The following is a 23,279-nucleotide window of genomic DNA, read 5'->3' on the forward strand; positions in this document are numbered from 1 at the left end:
CTAAGTTGACCAAAATAAAACGATTTTGGTGTTGCAAATGTTTGATTTTTACGGCGTTCACCGTGCGCGTTAAATAATGCTATATTTTAATGGTTCAGACTTTTACAGAAGCAGCGATAACAATTTTGTTATCTTTTTTTATTTTTTACATTACTTTAGAGGAAAAATTGGAAAAGGTTTTTCTTTTTAACTTTTAAGTTTTTTTTATTTTTTTCAATACTAAAAACTATATTTCACTTTTTTTTTTTACATATTTTATTAGTCCCTCTAGGGGACTTGAACCAACGATCGTTAGATCGCTGGTACAATACACTGCAATACTAATGTACTACTAAGATTTTGCAGTATATTGTCATTTTTACAGGCATCTGTTAAGCCCTGTCACAGGCAGGGCTTAGCAGAGGCAGAGTAAAGGCAGTCTCCTGGAGGCCTTCACTAGGCCCCTGGGCTGCCATGACCAACCGTCGTCACCCCCCGATCTCACTGCGGGGGGGGGGCGATGAGCTGTCAGAGGGGACCACCCCCTCTTTTCAATGCCTCAGATGCTGCGGTCGCGATTGACCGCAGCATCTGAGGGGTTAAACAGCCAGGCACAGTGCGATCGCCGTTCCTCATCGCGTGAGCACGCTCCATACATTCCCCCTGCACTACGACGTACCAGACACGTCGTTTTGTGAGAAGGGGTTAAGGGTGGGGAGGAAAAAAAGGGGTGTAAAGGGGTTAATCTATGGACTCAATGGAGGCTGCAACACGGATCCGTATTTTAGCTGCCTTTGCCTTCCATGGCAAAAATATAGCTCTGTAAAAAAAAATAGGAGAGTGGAAAATGTTGTTGAAGAGCGTTCTAAGAGCCTGCTTAATGTCTCTATTACTCAGACTGTAGATCATAGGGTTAAGAAGTGGAGTTATCACCGTGTAGAACAGAGAGAGAAATGTCTTTGCATTTTGCTGACGTGGAAATACATAGGTAGTAATAAGGGATCCATAATACATGGACACCACCACCAGATGAGAGCTGCAGGTGGAGAAGGTCTTCTGCCTCCCAGTCACGGAGGGGATCTTTAATATGGTAATGATAATATACACATAAGAAACTATAATAACAGTAAGTGGGCAGATTGCAAGGATAATAACCAGAAACAAAGTCTCTATCTTCATTATAAAAGTGTCTGAACAGGAAAGCTCCAGTAAAGGTTCCAAGTCACAGAAGAAATGGTCAATGATGTTTGGTCCACAGAAATCCAATTGTCCCATGGTAAACACAACCATCAACTCCATCAAAAAAATTACCAACCAAAACAAGAGAACGGCTCTTATACAAAATGTGAGGTCCATGACGGAGGTGTAATGTAGAGGGTTACAGATAGCCTGATACCTGTCATAGGACATCACGGTCAGGAGAAGACATTCCAATGCCTCAGAGGCTATAAACAGATAAAATTGTATCAAACAGCCAATAAAAGACACAGAACTTCCTTCATACAACACAATATGGAGCATGTTGGGTACTATGGTGGTGGTGAGTAGGATGTCTGAGAAAGAGAGTTGTGTGAGGAAGAAGTACATGGGAGAGTGGAGCGACCGGCTGTAGGACACCACTATAATGATGAGCAGATTTCCACATATGGTCACACAGAAGATGATGAGAAGCAGAAAAAATAAAATAAAATTTAACTTTTGTAAATTCTGAAATCCCAAAAGCAGAAACTCAGTCACTTTACTAAAATTGTAATGCTCCATATTCCAGGGGAAAAGTTTCCAAAGTTGTTATAAACTAGAAGAAAGGTAATGGAGTTAGACATAATAAAGATCTGAACATTCATCCCTCTATTCATACACATATTGTTAGACTTTCTGTTCTAGTTTTTTCTTTCTTCGAGTATTTTTTGGATCTTTTTCTACAGGTGTCATGTAGAGAGAATATTCACAGTACTTAAAAAGTGAAGAAAGTTATTGATTTCAGTTCTGCTGAAAATATTTGCATTATAGAGTCCCGTAGCCTTAAGAAACCAGTCCTACAATAGTGTTAACTGTAGGAATTTATGTATCAGATGTAACAAACTGCTGTACAAAATATAATAGAAATGGTAAATGTTCTCTATTCTATAGTAATAACAATAATAATCATAATACAATTTTTAAGCAGTATAAATAAAATAATAAATACAATAAATTACTATGTATAATAAATTACTGTGGTTTAATATCATAACAATTCCAACCTTATAATTTTTTTCCAAACAGCTGGCAATGGTATAAAATAGCAACAGTAGTAGTACGCACCTTACTAATTCCCTGCCGCTCCCGTGCCGCTGCAGCCAATTACTGGCTGTAGTAATGACATCAGAGGGGTCGTCATGACATAGCTGAACCTGGGTACACAAAAACCGGCGGGGGACCAGAGAAGTGGTGGAGCAGGAGAAGGGTAGTATTACCCTTGGTAAGGTTAGTATTACTACTTTTGTTATTTTATGTTTTGAAAAATAGAATTGATTTAGCCTATGAGAAAACGGTGAGGCAATACTTAGAATAATATTTCCTTTTCCCAATTAAAGTGAACACAGTTCACAGGCACAATGAAAAGAGCTATAATGGGACCGCAATAAAGGTGCATGAGCCTTTTCTGTATCTCCTTATGCCTCTGGTTTCATACAGAGATTTTTTTCTATTGAATTCCTTAAAAAAAACCACATAGTTTGCCATCCTCCACCAGAACTGGAGGTACGGAGGTATGTTAGAGCCTTTGCGGCAGCACACGGAGGCTGTGCAGCTCCATACTAAGGAGCCATAAGGTTCTGTGCACAGAACTCTGCCTTGTGCTTGAGCCCTTAGACACATATGAAATTTACTTACCGACAGAAAAAAACCAACAGTCTCTCAGTAGTTCTTCTGTTTTTCTCAATGTTTTAGATTTTTGTGCCTGCAGAAAATCTTGAAGACGATCGTTCTTAAGTCATTCAAATTATATTAAAAAAAAGTTAAATGATTAGAAGGATAACTCTCTTTTATAGAGAAATCTTACACCATTTACAGTGTGAAGTCATGGAGAATTCATGCTGGTCCTTGTGGGAGATTCCCCTCTGGGAGAAGTTTATGAACGTTTATAGAACTGTGAAGTTTGAAAGTTATGAACGGGAAGATTATATTTAACTCCAATAAGACACTGACAGTCTTAGTTTTTACTTTTCTAATTTTTGCTCATTTTTCAAAATTAATCTAGCAGAATTGTATCTTGTTTTTGCACCATTTTAGAGGGATTTTTTGGCACCACTAAATTAGAGTTTGTTTTATATTAGTTCATATAATAAGTAAAATGCATTTGATTACGCTGCTGTTGTTTTATTTTTATTATACACTGTTCACCATTACATAGTAAGTGAGTACGATTGAAAAACAGAAACAGAAACATATCTGTTAAAACCCATTATCTTTATTGTGGGTAATGTTTCAGTTATGAATGTCATAAGAACGGAGGTTGTGTAGAATGTATTCAATAAACATTTTTTGATTGCATTTTTTACTACTTTATTTTTTACATTGTGCCCCCTATAAAATGTCAGTTACATTGTACCCCCAAAAGCTAACCAAATGTACCACAGTGTTAGCCACAATAGTTAGTCACAGTGGACCCCATGGCCGGGTAGATTTTCCCCACCACAATGCAGGGGTGGGGTCAAGCCAGTTTACCCCGGTTCTCCCAAACCGGTAATTAAAATTACAGCGGGTTCGGAACTAGTCCCCTGCACTCAATTATATACGCATCCTTGGGACGCGGATACAATCGGTTTGTCTAAAACTGCTTGGTGAGGCACAAGATGCCTCACCATACGGTGCTTTAGCGATGATGCATTCGGCGAAATGACGTTATTGCGCCACTGCGTCATTCCAATGGATGAGGCCTGTCAATGCTGGAGAATATCATGGGAATGGGGACAGGTTAAACATATATATTTTTTTCTTTTACAGGAGGAATTATATACAGGAGACTCTATAGGGGGCCTTATCTACTGGGGACGCTAAAGGGGACACTATCTACAGGGAACATTATTTACAGGGAACTCTATAGGGGATGCTATGTGTGGCACTATTTACAGGGGACTCTATGGGGGCACTATCTTCAGGGACTCTGCAGGGGGCACTATCTACAGGTGCCCTATCTACAGGGGATGCTACAGGGGGCCCTATCTTCTGGGGCCCTATCTACAGGGGATGCTACAGGGGGCCCTATCTTCTGGGGCCCTATCTACAGGGGATGCTACAGGGGGCACTATCTACAGGGGACACTATTTACAGGGGACTTTACAGGGAGGCCCTATCTACAGGGGACTCTATGGGGGCCCTATCTACAGGGGACTCTATGGAGGCCCTATCTACACGGAACTTTACAGGGGGCACTGTCTACAGGGGGCTCTACAGGGGGCACTATTTATAGGGGTCCCTATCTACAGGGGAATCTATAGGGGGCCCTATCCATAGGAGACTCTATATGGGGCACAATTCACAGTGGACTCTACAGGGGGCACTATATACAAGGGGCACTATCTAAAGAGGACTCTACAGGGGCCACTATTTACAGCCTGTGGACTACAGGGGGGCACTAAGGGGGCCCCATCTACAAGGGGCCCTTTCTACCGGGGGCACTATTTACAGCCTGTAGACTACAGGGGCCACTATCTACAGGGGGCACTATCAACAGGGGACTCTATGGGGGCACTATCTACAGGGGGCTCTTGGGGTGCACTATCTACAGAGGGCTCCATGGGGAACACTATCTACAGAGGGCTCCATGGGGAGCACTATCTGCAAAGGTCTTTATGAGGGACACTATATACAGGAGGCTCAATGAGTGGCACTATATTCAGTGGGCGCTGTATGTGTGTGTGTGTGTGTGTGTGTGTGTGTGTGTGTGTGTGTGTGTGTGTGTGTGTGTGGTGCTTTGCTTTACAGTTTCTGACTCAATTTTATTCATGGAGGACTCAATTCTAAGTAACTATAAACTACTACTTAGTAACATTGGTAACATTAGTAAGTAAGAGAGGACCCTGCTGACCATAAGAGCTTACACTCTACAGGAGAGAGGATACTGCTGACCATAAGAGCTTACACTCTACAGGAGAGAGGACCCTGCTGACCATAAGAGCTTACACTCTACAGGAGAGAGGACCCCACTGATTATAAGAGCTTACACCACAAACCGGTCTAAACATGCATAAAAACAGGTGTTGCTGACGAGGCTTTTGTGTACCAAGCACGCGTCGCAGAAACTTATTTTTTTAAGGATAGGTCAGAGTGTCAAGGGCTACATGTGTAATAAATATAAGGGATATTCAACAGTTCGTTTTTGAGATATTCATTTTTTAATTAAAAAAAAGGAATATGGTGGTTAGCCAGTCATGGTATGGTGGTGATATCTAGTCATGGTATGGTAGTGTTATCTAGTCATGGTATCGTGGTGTTATCTAGTCATGATATGGTGCTATTATTTAGTCATGGTATGGTGGTGGTATCTAGTCATGGTATGGTGGTGTTACCCAGTCACAGTATGGTGGTGTTATTCAGTCATGGTATGGTGGTGTTATCCAGTCATGGTATGATGGTGTTATCCAGTCACGGTATAGTGGTGTTATCCAGTCATGGTATGGTGGATATATCTAGTCATGGTACCATGGTGTTACCTAGTCATGGTATGGTGGTGTTAACCAGTCATGTTATGGTGGTGTTATCCAGTCACGGTATGGTGGTGTTATCTAGTCATGGTATGGTGCTATTCTTTAGTCACTGTATGGTGGTGTTATTCAGTCACAGTATGGTGGTGTTATCTAGTCACAGTATGGTGGTGTTATCTTGTCATGCTATGGTGCTATTATTTAGTCACTGTATAGTGGTGTTATTCAGTCACGGTATGGTAGTGTTATTTAGTCACGGTATGGTGGTGTTATCTAGTCATGGTATGGTGGTGTTATCTAGTCATGGTATGGTGGTGTTATCCAGTCATGTTATGGTGGTGTAATCTAGTCATGGTATGGTGTTGTTATCTAGACATGGTATGATGGTGTTATCCAGTCATGGTATGGTGTTGTTATCTAGTCAGAAGCTGCTTAGTTATGGCGGAGTCGCCCAGTGTGTCCACATACCTGTCAGTCATTTCATCGGGGATGGCTGAGATGTTGGGTGGCAAATGCGTAGTGCATGTGGCTGCCAAACAAATTAAAGAATGGAGTGCCATTATTATTTTTTTCTGTTCTGCTGCTTGTGCCAGTTGTAGTGGCTTATGCTTTATATCTTGCCTATGTTAGTCTATTACATGCTACGTACTATCTGCTTACTTACTTTTTGATCCTCAATTTCTTACCATAATATACGTTTCACCAACTCTGTACTTCTAAATTACTGATCTTCTATGTTTTTTTTGCTTTCGTCTTGTTTGACTTTGTTAATTAGTTTGTGCACGGTTTGCACTATGTTCGGCTTCTGTACTCATCCTTTAGTGCTGCTCTTAACTGATATTATTCTCCTGGCTAAACGACTACAAGACTTCAGTTGTTATAACTTATTCCAATGTTTCCCTGTCCTAGTTCCATCCATATAACTCAGAGAATTAATTAGTGGAGAACCTCTGTGCACTGAAGTCCTGTGACCAGTGGAGAATGAAGACCCAAACCAGTCATAGAAAAAATAGAGGCCCTACAGGTGAGATGTGAAATGTGAGTTATTATGTGTATTAAGTTTACGACAAGCATGGAAAATGTTTTTTTGTTCCATTTTTTTTTTTGTATAATTTTTCTTATTTTTTTTCTAGTCAATTTTAACATTTATTAGAATTTACTTAAATGTAAAAGTAAGACTTTAGATATTGTTCTTAATAATCATTTTGTTATGATCTTAAAAAAGGAGCAAAAAGGAAAGACAAAATCTTTTAGGATTATATCTCATTCGATTAAGTAAACTTAATTCATATATTATGTCTGTACAGCGGGGAGGCAGGTAGAGCCCACTCTGGAATCTAGATATAGATCATTCCACACATAAACGTATTATGAAGCTTTCTACATTTTTTTTTTACTATTACTGTAAAGGATCTGCCAGGCACAGCTTCTGTGTCAACGCCCATAGGTAATCAGTCTGCACCTGCTTCTATGTCTGGGAGACTGACTCCATCTTCCACCACTCAGGGTGGCAGGCTTAGGAGTGGGAGAGCCTATCACAGCCTGGCCAGACGGAGCTAGCTCCTGCCCTATGTCTATTTATACCTGCCTTTCCTGTTCCTCCTTGCTTGTGATTCTTCTCTGTTGGTTTACTGGCCCTGCTGCAGCTTCTTGAACTATTTGTCCCTGCTTCATGTTGACCCCGGCTTACTGACTATTCTCTTGCCCTGCGTTTGGTACCTCGTACACTCCTGGTTTGACTCGGCTTGTTCACTACTCTCCTGCTCTGCGTTTGGTACCTCGTACACTCCTGGCTTGACTCGGCTCGTTTACTACTCTTGTTGCTCATGGTGTTGCCATGGGCAACAGCCCCTTTCCCCTTAGCTTCTGTGTACCCTTGTCTGTTTGTCTGTTGTGCACTTATTGAGCGTAGGGACCGTCGCCCAGTTGTACTCCGTCGCCTAGGGCGGGTCGTTGCAAGTAGTCAGGGACTGAGTGGCGGGTAGATTAGGGCTCACTTGTATGTTCCCCTACCCCCGTCATTACAATTGCACTGCTGGAGTCTTCAGTAGGATTGTAGGGATTTCTTTAATTGTAACTTGGAATTCTTAAGGCTTTTTCTCTCATATTTTAAGATACAGTATTTGAATATCATCACATATGGACGTTCTGCACAACACAGACAAAGCGGAGGTGGGCATTCGTGTGTTTCCTTTTTCTAATTCAGTGATTTGAAAAAGTAAGGACACCCTATGAACATATTTTTTTTTAATCTTTAGGTCTGTAAGTTTAACCTCTATTGTGGGTAAAATATTTGCAGGTTTTCTAAGGCTGGGTTCACACGGAGGTTTTTGCAGGCGGAAAATCTGCCTCAAAATTCAGTTTAGAAGTTTGAGGCGGATTTTCCTCTGCCTGCACGACGATTTTTGCGGCGTCCTTCTCTGCCTCCCATTGATGTCAATGGGAGGTCAGAGGCGTAAATGCCGGAAGATAGGGCATGTCCCTTCTTTCTCCCGCGAGGCGGTTTTACCGCTCGCGGAAAAAAAACCGCCTCCGCCTCCCATTGAAATCAATGGGAGGCATTTTTCGGTTTCCGCGCCAAAAAAGTTTCAGTATCAGCATGGCTTTATGAGGAATCAGTCCTGTGAAGTTCTAGACTGGACCTGCATAAAACAGGTGATGTTATATATCTAGACTGGACCCGGGTAAGGCTATAGAAGTTGTGAATGTAGTGTATCTCGGCTGGACCTGGGCAAAGCTATAGATGTGGTGTATCTAGACTGGACCTGGGTTAGGCTGCGAATGTTTAGTATCTGGACTAGACTCGGGTAAGGCTGTGGTTCATCTTGACAGTACATGGGTAAGGCTGTGGATGTGGTGTATCTAGACTGGACCTAGGTAAAGCTGTGGATGTGGTGCATCTAGACTGTAACTGGGTAAGACCGTGGATGTGGATTATCTAGACTGGACCTGGGTTAGGCTGTGGATGTTGTGTATCTACACTAGATCTGGGTAAGGCTGTGGGTATTGTCCATCTAGACTGGACCTGGGTAAGGCTGTGGATGTTGTGTATGTATACTGGACCTGGGTAAGGCTGTGGATGTGGTGTATCTAGACTTGACCCGGGTAAGGCTGTGGATGTTGTGTATCTGGACTGGACCTGGGTTAGGCTGTGAATGTTCAGTTTCTAGACTGGACCCGGGTAAGGCTGTGGATTTGGTTCATCTAGACAGTACTTTGATAAGGCTGTGGATGTGGTGTATCTAGAATGAACTTGGGTAAGGCTGTGTATGTGGTGTATCTAGACTGGACCTGGGTTAGGCTGCGAATGTTCATTTTCTAGACTGGACCTGGTTAAGGCTGTGGATGTGGTTCATCTAGACAGTACTTCGGTAAGTAGACTGGACCTGGGTAAGACTGTGGATGTAGATTATCTAGACTGGACCTGGGTAAGACCGTGGATGTGGTGCATATAGACTGGACCTGGGTAAGACTGTGGATGTAGATTATCTAGACTGGACCTGGGTAAGGCTGTGGGTGTTGTCCATCTAGACTGGACCTGGGTAAGGCTGTGGATGTTGTGTATGTATACTGGACCTGGGTAAGGCTGTGGATGTGGTGTATCTAGACTTGACCCGAGTAAGGCTGTGGATGTTGTGTATCTGGACTGGACCTGGGTTAGGCTGTGAATGTTCAGTTTCTAGACTGGACCCGGGTAAGGCTGTGGATTTGGTTCATCTAGACAGTACTTTGATAAGGCTGTGGATGTGGTGTATCTAGAATGAACTTGGGTAAGGCTGTGTATGTGGTGTATCTAGACTGGACCTGGGTTAGGCTGTGAATGTTCATTTTCTAGACTGGACCTGGGTAAGGCTGTGGATGTGGTTCATCTAGACAGGACCTGGGTAAGACTGTGGATGTAGATTATCTAGACTGGACCTGGGTAAGGCTGTGGGTGTTGTGTATCTACACTAGTTCTGGGTAAGGCTGTGGATATTGTGCATCTAGACTGGATCTGGGTGAGGCTGTGGATGTTGTGCATCTATCTATCTATCTATCTATCTATCTATCTATCTATCTATCTATCTATCTATCTATCTATCTAGGTTAAGGTAATTAAAAGGTGGGGGGCTGGAAAACCAAGGAACCAACAAGTCTGAGCCGCAAACTGCAGAGAAGAGTCGTGGCTGGAAGGGAACCTGCCTGTACACACATGAGCATATCCTCTCCTCTTGCACAGATCATCTGACTTACAAGATAGAAGACCTTCACTTGACTGTGACCCACCACACAAACTTATACCTTTACTGGCTTGATAATAAAGCACATACAATGCATTCAGAAAATCTTCAGACCCTTTCAATTTTTTCACATTTTGTTGTGTTGCGGACTTGTGCTAACAAAGAAAAAATCCAGTTTTCCCACATCATTCTGCACTCAATACCCCATAATGACAAAGTGATTCTTTACTAATTTACTGACAATACAAAAATACAATCTTGCATTGACATTCGTATTCAGCCCCTTTACTCAGCTGATACCCCTTTTGCAATGATAACAGCCTCCAGTCTTCTTGGGTATGATGCCACAAGGTTTGCACACCAGGATTTGGGGATTTTCTGCCATTCTTCTCTGCAGAGCCTCTCAAGCTCTGTCAGTTTGGATGGGGACGTCGGAGGACAGCCATTTTCCGGTCTCTCCAAAGATGTTCGATTGTGTTCAAGTCAGGGGTCTGGCTGGGCCACTTAGGGACATTTACAAAGTTGTACCTAAGTCACTCCTGTGTTGTCTTGGCTGTGTGCTTAGTCTCATTGTCTTGTTGGAAGGTGAACCTTCCACCCAGTTTAGGTCCAGAGCATTCTGGATCTGGTATTTATTAAGAATATTTCTGTACTTTGCTCCATTCATCTTTTCCTCAACCCTGACCAGTCTCCCTGTCCTAGCCTCTGAAAAACACCCCCCTCCCCAACATGATGCTGCCACCACCATGCTTCACTGTAGGGATGGAATTGTGCAGGTGATGAGCAGTGCCTGGTTTCCTCCAGACATGACACTTAGAATTGAGGCCAAAAAGTTCAATCTTGGTTTCAGCAGACCATAGAATCTTGATTTTCACAGTCTGAGAGTCCTTTAGGTGCTTTTTTGCAAACTCCAGGTGAGCCTTCATGTGTCTATTACTGAGGAGAGGCTTCTTTTTGGCCACTCTGCGATGAAGCCCCAGATTGGTGGAGCGCTGCAGTGATTGTTGACCTTCTGGAAGTTTCTCCCATCTGCACACAGGATCTTTGAAGCTCAGCCAGAGTGAACATTGGGTTTAAGAATTATGGAGGCCACTGTGTTCTTGGGAACTTTCAGTACAGCAGAACATTTTTTGCACCCTTCTCCACATTATTGCCTCCACACAATCCCGTCTCTGATCTCTACAGACAGTTCCTTACTCCCATGGCTTGGTTTTCGCTCTGATATTCATTGTCAGCTGTAAGACCTTATATAGAGAGGGGTGTGTCTTTCCAAATCATGTCCAATCAAATAAATTTACCGCAGGTGGACTAAAATAAAGGTGTTAAAACATATTTTAAAGATGATTTAGAGAAATGGAAGGCCCTTAGAGCTAAATTTCAAGTGCCATAGCAAAGTGTCTGAATACTTCTGTCCATACAAAATTTGAGTTTTTAATTTTTAATAAATTTGCAAAAATAAATTAAATTCTGTTTTCACTTTGTCATTATGGGGTATTGAGTGAAGAATGATCGGGAAAAACTAGATATTTTTAATTTAAGCACAAGTCCTCAACATAACATGGGTTGTTCTGAAGTGCTCAGTGACTTTACACAATTGTATCTTCCAACTATGTGGCAACAGTTTGGGAAGGCCCTTACCTGTTCCAGCATGACTGTGCAATTGTGTACAAAGAGAGCTCCATAATGACATAATGTGAAGAGTTTGGCATGGACGCACTTGAGTGGCTGCCTAGAGGCCTGACCTCAATCTTATCACACACCTATGAAATTAATTAGAATGGCGATTGTGAGTCAGACCTTCTCTTCCAACATCCCACAGTACCACTCCAAAATCTTGTAAAAGGCCTTTCCAAAAGTGTGGGAACTTCATGTTAACTCCAATTATTTCAGAATGTGGTGTCCAGCAAGCTCATGTAGGTATAATGGTCAGGTGCCCTTGTCCTTTTTGCCGGAGAGTATATCGAAAGTAGGAGACACATTCATAGTCGGAGGCTGCAGAAGTTATTCAGCCCTCACTGTATGGAGAGAATATAGGAGAGCTAAAGACCATCTTCCACATGCAAATTTAGTAAGTCAATAGCAAATCCAGCAACCTACTAGTTAGAGATACATACAGTATAAGAAATTTATGAAGCTGGGTAAGCATGGAAAAATTCTAAAGGTGGAATGAACAGAGAAAATAGAGAAAGAATGGACTATCAAAAAGAAGAGATATATGAAGCGTGTGCTGGCAGATTTCTGAAGACTAAAGGCCCTTTTAAACGTGTCAATGATCGGGCAAATGAGCGTTCATATGAAAGCTGGTATCCGATCATTGCCCTGTGTAAACAGGGCAACGATCAGCTGATAAGCGAGCAAATGCCCGTTTATCGGCCCGTTGTATGGTTTATACAGCGGAAAATATTATCATTATTGGCAGCAAATCTTAGTACAGTATGTAAACAGAGAGATGTGCTGACAACATGTTGAAAATGCATGGGGACTAGTGAGCGTAGCAGCAATTGCTTTTCCCCATACATTACTGATCATAGGAGCAAACGAGCGCCGATCATCGAACTGTCTCATTGATCGGCAATCATTTTTACGACCAATATTGGCCGATGTAAAAGGACCCTTATTCCAACATTTTGGAAGGCTTTCACACCTCCACTATTAGTCACTTGATTAGTCATATGTGCAGGTTACAATTTTTCTAATATAAAACCAGTTCACACTGATAATTCAGATGTTTACCTGCTGTTGATCACTTCCAAAGATTTTTCATGCATAGCCCTCTACTAAAGTTCTCCCTACTCTCCTGTGTCCTCCTTATCTCCTTATCAACCCCTACATTACTCTCCATACACCTGTAGAAGTCCCCTTATATGACCTCCTTTGTACACACACAAGTTGGATTGGCTTGATGGGCACTTCTTGCGTACCATACGGTCAAGCTGCTCCCACAACAGCTCTTTGGGGTTGAGATCTGGTGACTGCGCTGGCCACTCCATTACAGATAGAATACCAGCTGCCTGCTTCTTCCCTAAATAGTTCTTGCATAATTTGTAGGTGTGCTTTGGGTCATTGTCCTGTTGTAGGATGAAATTGGCTCCAATCAAGCGCTGTCCACAGGGTATGGCATGGCATTGCAAAATGGAGTGATAGCCTTCCTTATTCAAAATCCCTTTTAATGTACAAATCTCCCACTTTACCAGCACCAAAGCAAACCCAGACCATCACATTACCTCCACCATGCTTGACAGATGGCGTCAGGCACTCTTCCAGCATCTTTGCAGTTGTTCTGCGTCTCACAAATGTTCTTCTGTGTGATCCAAACACCTGAAACTTCGATTCGTCTGTCCATAACACTTTTTTCCAATCTTCCTCTGTCCAATGTCTGTGTGCTTTTGCCCATATTAATCTTTTTCCTTTTATTAGCCAGTCTCAGATATGGCTTTTTCTTTGCAACTCTGCCCTGAAGGCCTACATCCCGGAGTCGCCTCTTCACTGTAGACGTTGACACTGGAGTTTTGCGGGTACTATTTAATGAAGCTGCCAGTTGAGGACCTGTGAGGCGTCTATTTCTCAAACTAGAGACTCTAATGTACTTGTCTTGTTGCTCAGTTGTGCAGCGGGGCCTCCCACTTCTCTTTCTACTCTGGTTAGAGCCTGTTTGTTCTGTCCTCTGAAGGGAGTAGTACATACCGTTGAGGGAAATCTTCAGTTTCATGGCAATTTCTCGCATGGAATAGCCTTCATTTCTAAGAACAAGAATAGACTGTCGAGTTTCACATGAAAGCTCTCTTTTTCTAGCAATTTTGAGAGTTTAATCGAACCCACAAATGTAATGCTCCAGATTCTCAACTAGCTCAAAGGAAGGTCAGTTTTATAGCTCCTCTAAACAGCAAAACTGTTTACAGCGGTGCTAACATAATTGCACAATGTTTTTCAAGTGTTTTCTAATCATCCATTAGCCTTCTAACACAGTTAGCAAACACAATGTACCATTAGAACATTGGAGTGATGGTTGCTGGAAATGGGCCTCTATACACCTATGTGGATATTGCATTAAAAAACAGACGTTTGTAGCTAGAATAGTCATTTAGCACATTAACAATGTATAGAGTGTATTTCTGATTAATTTAATGTTATCTTCATTGAAAAAAACTGTGCTTTTCTTTCAAAAATAAGGACATTTCTAAGTGACCCTAAACTTTTGAACGGTAGTGTAAGTCATCAACATTCTGCTACAACTGGGTTCCAGCAGTAGGCGGGGCACAGTCTTGCAGTACTGAAGCAAGGGCCATACTGAATTGGGTTGGGCTGTTGGCCATGACCTTTGGTAGTACCACCCAACAGTATTGTTTGCCTGCATGCAAATAAAAGCAAATAGCAACTGTGAGTCTTCATCTAGTGGGAAAAAAAAGAAAGAGTCTGCTAAGTCAATTACTGTAAAACCACAAGCTGTGTGTGGGATATGACTAAGCAAAGTGTGGGGCTTGGGAACAGTAGGAGTGTGTACTGTAGTGACTGCATTAGGAATTGGGTCTATACATCTGTTTTCAAGACCCTGTGTCTCACTCTTTAATAATCTTTAAGCAATCATAGGGAGAGTCAGAATTTTCAATATCTGTATTTTCTACCTATATTTTAATTCTCTTCCTCCCATACTTTTAGCTGGGTTCAAAACACTACAATTTTAGATAATGGCATGTAAATATGGAAGGAGTGAGACTTCATACTTAGTGAGTCTAGTCTAGCGCCGCCACAGGTGAATACATCCCATCCCTGGCGCTTTGTTTCCAGCAGTACACATTTAGAGTCTATTTTTTATGGGGACAAATACTTGGTCTGAGCTTGTTGTGGTATTTCACTATTAGCGTGTGTGACCATGATGATGAGATCATGGTTGAGACAATATCAGTGGCGTTATCCTTGTTACTAATGGCAGTACTAAGAACAGAAGTGTAGAGATAAGACACAATTAGTGTTGCGTTTTTCAATAACAGTTCACATTCCTTCTGACAATCCCACATATGCTAAACAGCTGCCTCTTGCCTATCAACTCCGCCTCCTCTCAGACCCATTTTTGTATAACTATGAGTCTAAGCAAGACAAAATGATGAAAGACTCTGCTGTATGTGTAATTCTAAAACCTGACTTTACACAGCTAACTTAGTTATTTAAACCTTATAGATAAGGTACGTTAAAAAGCCAGCCTATTTACACAATATTGTACTTAAGTTCAGTGTACTAGGGCTTTTTTACACATTTTAAAATAAATAACAGTTCAATTAGTTCAGTAGATACACAAAATGTGCTCAATCTGGATCAAGATAAACGTCTTACATCAAGCAGTACAGCTGGTTTAGGAGTGGGAGAGCATGCAGTATAGACCTAAAATCAACATTATACTGTGGCCACTTGGTCACCCAGTCCATCAGCCATATGATTGGTAAGCTTTGCTACCCTTTTCCTTTGTTTTCTTTATTTTAGTTTTCCTAACATTGTGTAGAGAATTCTCAAATTTGTCAATCCATTCTCATTTGCACCAGTCAGCTCCTCAGACTCGTCTTCCGACGCACACACACACACACACACACACACACACACACACACACACACACACACACACACACACACACACTGTATAGATGTCTACATCATACTTCTCATTATGATCCACATTACTCACTGCAATCTGCCTCGCTGTATTAGACTTCATCATCACTAGTATAGTCACTCTTCTTGTAAACATCTATGCCTGTATACACATACTATTCATTTAAACTTCCTTGTAACCACCTTGTTCAACATTCATTGACACACTCTTCCATAGCTCAGCTTTTCCTGTCGGTTCATGGTCTTTCAACCAGGAAGAATTCTTGTTCTATGAAAGTTTTCCATCTTGAACTATTTAAATAACCTCCCTTTGACATCCTGCTCGTTTCAACTTTCTACCACCTCCTTTCCTTCTCTACTGGCCACTATAGATATCACTAGATGACCACCATCCCCAGGACGGTTTTTACTTGAAGAACTACCCATTTGGAGTTCTACTTTACTACCAGTTCCCAGAATTTGAAATTAATGTCACTTACTAGCCTATACGTTTTATAGTCTTGCACAGTGTTTTTTAATATAACAAGGTTTTAGGATATCCTTTTCTGTGGCCTTTAGTAATGTTTATCATCAAACATAGTACAGACACAAAGAAACAACCTCCAAACAAGACAATTCCAGACACACAGTTAAGGTCTACAATAGACAAATTGTCTGTAAAGGATTTGCCTGACACAGCTTCTGTGTCGACGCCCGTGGTTAATCAGCCTGCATTTGTTCCTAGGTCTGCGAGAGTGACTCGATCTGCTACCACTGAGGCTGGTAGGCTGAGGAGTGGGAGAGCCTATCGCAGCCTGGCCATACGGTTCTAGCTCCCACGCTTGGTCTACTTATACCTTCATTTGCTGCTTGTCCTTTGCCTGTGATTCTCCTGTTTCCTGGCTCTGCTGTTTCTGCTGCTACCATTGAGCTCTGCTTTATATTGACCCTGGGTTGACTGACTATTTTCCTGCTCTGCATTTGTTACCACGTACACTCCTGGTTTGACTCGGCTCATCCATTACTCTGTTGCTCACGGTGTTGCCGTGGGCAAGTGCCCCACTTCCCTTGCTTCTGTGTACCCTGTCTTGTTTTGTCTACTGAGTGGCGGGTAGATTAGGGCTCCCCTGTCTGTCTCCCTATCCTGACATTACATTGTTATTACAGGTTGTTATATTCATACAGTTCCGCAGGCTGTAGTCTATGGGATCCAGCATGTGACAGCTCATCATCTAATGCCACAGGCACAAAGGATGGGTGAAACGGTTTTTAAAAAGCAAAGGTTCTTACTTATCGTGGTTTTGTAGTTTCATAGAATCATCGATTATCATCGAGCATCTGGTTAAACTGGCCTGTTGTGGGTCCCGGGTTTCGGCACCAATGAAATGTCGGAGTAGCCTGGGTTTGGAAGAGCTATAGGTACTCTAAGAATCCAGCCTCAGAATCCAAATCAGATAACAATGCATTGGAGAGAAGACACAGACAAGGAAATACACCTCAGTATCACACATGTGGCATTCTCTACTGCTTGAGGACTTGTGTCATTTATTTATACAGATTAAGGCAATACAAACAAACAAGACCAATAGAAGCTTATATGATTCACTTCCAGACCAGTTATAGAGGCAGCTTAACCAATTACATTAAAAGTCACCTCATAGTATATGAATATATTACATGCATAGAAACAACAATGGAAGCATATCTATATATGGCATCAGGAAAGGCTCTTAAGACCCCTCTATTGGGATGAGAAGTTCAATTGGGTTAACACTGAACTTCTTAACGTGTTTGGAGAAGATAAGAATCTTCATTTTCGTTAAGACTTAAAATGTTATCGTCTTGAGTGGGTAAAAACTTCAGCCTGTTATAATTGTTTCTGAATTTTTTAATTCTTATGATACTTTCAAGGTCTAATAATTGTTTTCACATAATTATTAACTCTCTATGCTAAATAATTTTCTACTGAATGGTTAATGATAAGAAAACAATTAATACTTACTCTCATAACGTAAAAATTTAAAAGTTATGGTTGTTATGGCAATGAATATAGGAAGACAATGAATATAAACAGACAATATTTCTGAATAGCAGAGCTGCTCACCATTCCTGAAAATGAAAACAGTGCCATTTGTTTCACCTCTTTTTTGTACTATTTTTTTCCCTATGTCATTTCTCATAATTATAGAGTCATGGTCTCTCATAAATTAGGGCTGAGCCCACAAACTGTTGTAAATAATTGCCTTTGTACTGGCAGAGTAATGATGGAAATCCACTGCTATTGTGCTCCATTATCAAATCTATCCTGGTGAGAAAGGTATAAATTCTGAAAATACAAGTATTGCGTTGTATGCAGATTTGGAACTTGAAACTCTTGTGCCTGAACTATAATGTATTATTTGCAGTATGATGGTGCCTTATAAGCAGTAGGAAACACATCTTAATAGTTAAAATTTAGTTTGAATTTCATTAGCCAAACCCATTCAAAAATTCCCCAAAATAAAAATTTGTAATACAAATTCAAGACTACAATGGTTCAGTAAATGAGACAGGTGACATTGTGAATGAAGACAATATGGGGATGGAGTTAAGCAGTGCTATACCATAAAATATACCCGAATATACCCAAAGTTCCAGAGACATCTTGCATTGGGAGATACTGATATATATAAAAAGGAAGGATTATGTGGGATCAACATTCAAGGAAAGTCGAGGGATCGTTCTAGAGGCTTATATATTCTTAATGGTCCTGCAGCATAAGTCTTTGCTTTATTGTAGTCAGCTATGTGGTACTTAGTACTAAGTCATAATTCACTGAAGCCGTCACATAATATAGAAATTTTGGCTAAAATATTTGATATTTTCCATCAGTTTCTAAAGACACGACCCTTCATTTTTTTCACTGCTCGTTTCATCTCATTGTTCCTCAGACTGTAGATAATGGGATTCATCAATGGTGTCAACACAATGTATACCAGGGCCCTGTATTTTTTGGTATTAAATGTACGCTCTTCAGACGGAGTCAGGTAAACTGTGATTAGGGTTCCATAAAATGCACAGACCGTGATCAAATGAGAGCTACAGGTGGAGTAGGCTTTTCTTCTACTGTAAGTTGAAGAAATTTTAAGAACAGTGAGGAAAATACAGAAGTATGTCATAATGATAAAAGCAAATGGGAAAAATACAATAAAGATGGAAACAAAAAAATCAGGCAACATAAAAAAGGAAGTGTCTGAAGTGGCTAATGCCACTATGGGACCAAAGTCACAGAAGAAGTGGTCAATATAATTAAAGCCACAGAAGTTAAATTGAAGAACAACAAAGATCTCACTTGATATTAAAACACTGACTAAAATCCACGAGGCAATAACCAGGCGGAGACAAAGATCTGGACCCATCAGTGAAGAATAACGTAATGGATGGCAAATCGCCAAATATCTATCATAGGACATGACGGCAATGAGGAAACATTGTACAGATCCAAATATACCAAAGCAATACAACTGTGTTATACAGCCCCAAAAAGACACAATGCCCTCCTCGACAAATATTATGTCCAACATCATAGGAACAATGCTGGTGGTTAGTAAGACATCAGCTGTGGATAAGTGTTTCACAAAGAAGAACATTGGGATTTTGAGGTGGTCAATAGTGGTCACTAATAGGATAATCAGAAGGTTTCCGCTCAGTATAAACACGTAAGTCAGGCTAAAGACAATTAAAAGAAGAGTTTTATATTTGTATAAACCTCGAAATCCAATGAGACGTATCTGTGTGACTTGTGTCTGATTGTCCTCACACATTATTTATATGTAGACGAATATCCTGGATTTTTTTCTTTTTTTGTTCCTACTGTATAAAATTAGAACATTTAAGCATGTATGAACACTATATTCCAAAAGGATATAGGCACCCCTCCGAACTATTCTGTTCAGGTGCCAACAAACTTTCAGCCATAGCTAAATCCTGAATTATGTCAGGTTATTTGTTCTACTTACAGGTGGTTCCCCGTAGAGGTGGCTCACAAGAGATCTGGATAGAAGAAACGTTTTTTCTCATGCAAATAGTGACATTTCCCAGATGTTGATGTCTTTTATAGCGTGAATGGAAAATATAAAATTCCCACAGGATTCTGAACTAATAATCATCCTCAAGTGAATGAAGTGAACAGATGAGACTGGTTGTATGGAATATTAATTAATAGTTAAGTTGCTCATTGGGAGAGGCTTATTATGCTGCAATAAGTGATGATAATTATTATTTGTATTATTATTATTATGTTTTAATATTGATGATAATAATAATCATAATCATATTTATAGACAGAAATAAACAAAAAAAGCTCCTTAGGGCTCCGGGCTGCTTAAGAAGTTTTCCAAAAGTAAAATGCATTATGTAACTGAGCAGTCACGAGTGTTGTATAAAATCATTTTACCCATGACACCTTCCCACTGTATAGTTCAGGGTAGTACCATGGAGAGGGACCTGTACATATTCAGCATGGAGAGTGACCTGTACACAGCTTAACTGTAAGCAACTCAACACTTTCAGAGCTAGTGGGCCACAGACATTTTTTTAGTGATCTGTGCAAACATCATATTATGTGGTTTTTTTTCTGTGACCCGGGCAGATTTTACTGTCAAGCAAAAAATTTGTATAATGTTGATACTCTGTACATGCAATATTTAATTTTTTCTGTCATCAATTACACAGACAAAGCATGCTGCCAAATAGTAATATTTGCTGCTCTGCATTCACATCGTTCCATTTTTTTTTTATCTGTGACACATACATTCAAAAAAACTTAGTGGAGCTGGGTGAGGTACCCCATTACTGAGAGTATTGCTGGGGCATGGAATAAGCAGTTTCAATGATCGGGATAGGGACTGAATTAGTCACAACATGCTACCGTTTCTAGTTTCTGCAGATCTAATATTTAGAGGGAGGCCACAGGAAAAGTGGAGGGAATTGCTGGCTTTGGGCACTAATATATCCAGATATCTCAGTAGAGCACCTCCTCATCCATTCCAAGTACACTATACCTTGTGTTTTGCCTTTTATCTGAAACATGATGACTTGTCTCATCAAGTCATTCTGTGGCATCTGTACTACATCCTGAACTAACACCTAATCAGGCTGAGATCTTGGAGCAGTTAACAATGTAATGGATAAAGTCCTATGCTCAGATAAAATATTGATAGGACTATAGACTCTTAAAAAACGTGAAAGACATAGATTACTTTCTAACAGTTTACATATTTTTTCTAGAAAATAAATTATATTGCTACCTGGAAACCATCAACAAGCATCAGATAAACCTAGCCCTGAGCTAGTAAGGCTGTCAGGGACTTCTTGCGACATCCTTAAGGCTCCATTCACAGAAATGTAATGTGCCTAATGGCTAATTCCCACAGCCGTACTATGGCACCCACACAAGATCATGAGGTTAATATCATGCAAAGTTTTTTTGTTGGCATGCTCCATTAGGTACCATAACATGGAGTTTTCTCCCCTAGAAGCAAAAAATGAAGCTCTATGCAGGCACCATAAAACGGCACATCAAGTGCCTAGAGCTCAGTAATAAACCAGGGTCAGCGTTAAGGGGGGGCAACAAGGCGGAACTACCACTTTAGTAGCCAGAGGGGCTGCAACGGGGACTGCGGCATGAGGGGGCCCGTGCCGCCTGGCATATATTATGCCATTGGCCCACAAATGCTTGGTGGCGTCACTAGCACTGTGGGGGTCCCTGGTGCTAGCGACTGCCACATTAAATTTTGTCTACATCCTCAGGATATAGATATAATTGAAAACTATGCCAGTTCCACCATTTACTAGGCTACGTGCCATGTTAGGCCTGCAGCCTATAAGACGCTGGGACAGAATCCGTGGGAAGGCCAGCGTGATGATGTCACTGGATCACCGTGGCCAACGCAAGGATTCCATCTCGAGGATGTACTATCCACAAGTGGGGTTTGTGGCACTATCTACAAGTGTGGGTGTGTGTGTGTGTGTGTGTGTGTGTGCGTGCGTGTGTGTGTGTGTGTGTGTGTGTGTGTGTGAGTGTGTGTGTGTGTGTGTGTGTGTGTGGCACTATCTACAAAGGGGGTTTTGTGCCACTATCTACAATGGTAGCTGTGTGGCACTATCCACTAGTGGAGCTTGTGGCACTATCTACATGGGGACCCCTGTGGTACTATTTACAAGGAGGGCTTTGTGGAACTATCTACAAAGGGTTTGTGGCACTATCTTCAAAGGGAGCTGTGTAGTAATATCTACAAGTGGAGCTATGTGGTACTATCTACAGGGAACTGTGTTTCACTATCTATAGGGGGTTGTGTGGCAATATCTACAAGAGGGTCAATGTGTCACTATCTACAAGGTGGGCTGTGTGGCACTACCTACAAGAGGTTGTGTGTGGTACTATCTACAAGGAGGGTTGTGTGGTACTTTCTACAAGTGGGCTGTGTGGCACTATCTACAAGAGGGGGTGTGTGGCACAATCTATAAGGAGGGCTGTGTGGCACTATCTACAATGGGGGCCGTGTGGCACTATCCACAAATGGGTTATGTGCCACTATCTAGAAGGTGGGCTGTGTGGTTTTATCTACAAGGGGGCTGTGTGTCACTATCTAAAAGAGGGGGTTTGTGTGACTATCTACAAGAGGGGCTATGTGCCCCTATCTACAAGGGGGCTTTGTAGGACTATCTACAAGGGGGACTGTGAGGCACTATCTACAAGGGTGGCTATGTGACATTATCTACAAGGGGGTAATGTGGCACTATCTACAAGGGAGCTGTTTGGTACTATCCACAAGTGGGGTTTGTGGCAATTTCTACAAGTGTGTGTGCGTAGGTGTGTGTAGCACTATCTACAAGGGGTCTTTGTGGCACTATCTACAATGGGGCCCTGTGGAACTATTTATAAGGAGGGCTTTGTGGAACTATCTACAATAGGGTGTGTGTGACACTATATACAAGGAGGGTTGTGTGAAACTTTTTAGGAGGAGGTTGTGTGGCCCTATTTACAAGAGTGGGAGTGTGGCACAATCTACAAGGAGGGCTGTGTGGCACTATCTATAATGGGGGCTGTGTTGCACTATCCACAAGTGGGTTATGTGCCACTATCTACAAGGTGGGCTGTGTGGTTTGATCTACAAGGGGGCTGTGTGGAACTTTCTAAAAGAGGGGGTTTGTGGGACAAGAGGGGCTATGTACCACTATCTTCAAGGGGGGCTGTGTGTCACTATCTACAAGGGGTCTGTGTGGCACTATCCACAAGTGATGTTTTTGGCACTATCTACAAGTGTGTGTGTGTGTGTGTGTGTCACTATCTACAAGGGGGGCTTTGTGGCACTATCTACAATGGTAGCTGTGTGCCACTATCCACTAGTGGAGTTTGTGGCACTATCTACATGGGAGCCCCTGTGGAACTATTTACAAGGAGGGCTTTGTGGAACTATCTACAAGGGGTTTGTGGCACTATCTTCCAAGGGAGCTGTGTAGCGATATATACAAGTGGAGCTATGTGGTGATATCTACAATGAACTGTGTGGCACTATCTATAGGGGGCTGTCTGGCAATATCTTCAAGAGGGTCAATGTGTCACTATTTACAAGGTGGGCTGTTTGGCACTATCTACAATAGGGTGTGTGACACTATCTACAAGGAGGGTTGTGTGGCACTTTCTAGGAGGGGGCTGTGTGGCACTATCTACAAGAGGGGGAGTGTGGCACAATCTACAAGGAGTTCTGTGTGGCACTATCTACAATGGGGGCTGTGTGGCACTATCCACAAGTGGGTTATGTGCCACTAT

At 41.6% G+C, this 23,279-nt stretch overlaps 2 protein-coding genes across 2 annotated transcripts; both read right to left on the reverse strand.

The window, feature by feature from the left end:
• Window positions 1-720: 720 nt before the first annotated feature.
• On the reverse strand, window positions 721-1,740 carry LOC142750612 (olfactory receptor 5P64-like). The gene has a single exon (XM_075859609.1). The coding sequence runs from the start codon at window positions 1,738-1,740 to the stop codon at window positions 721-723; it is 1,020 nt and encodes a 339-aa protein (XP_075715724.1).
• Window positions 1,741-18,333: 16,593 nt separating this feature from the next.
• LOC142750613 (olfactory receptor 10A7-like) lies at window positions 18,334-19,269 on the reverse strand. Its single transcript, XM_075859610.1, has one exon. It carries the CDS (start codon window positions 19,267-19,269, stop codon window positions 18,334-18,336), a length of 936 nt encoding a protein of 311 aa, XP_075715725.1.
• Window positions 19,270-23,279: the final 4,010 nt, after the last annotated feature.

This window comes from Rhinoderma darwinii, chromosome 3, assembly GCF_050947455.1.
Source record: "Rhinoderma darwinii isolate aRhiDar2 chromosome 3, aRhiDar2.hap1, whole genome shotgun sequence".
In the NCBI taxonomy this organism is placed as follows: domain Eukaryota; kingdom Metazoa; phylum Chordata; class Amphibia; order Anura; family Rhinodermatidae; genus Rhinoderma; species Rhinoderma darwinii.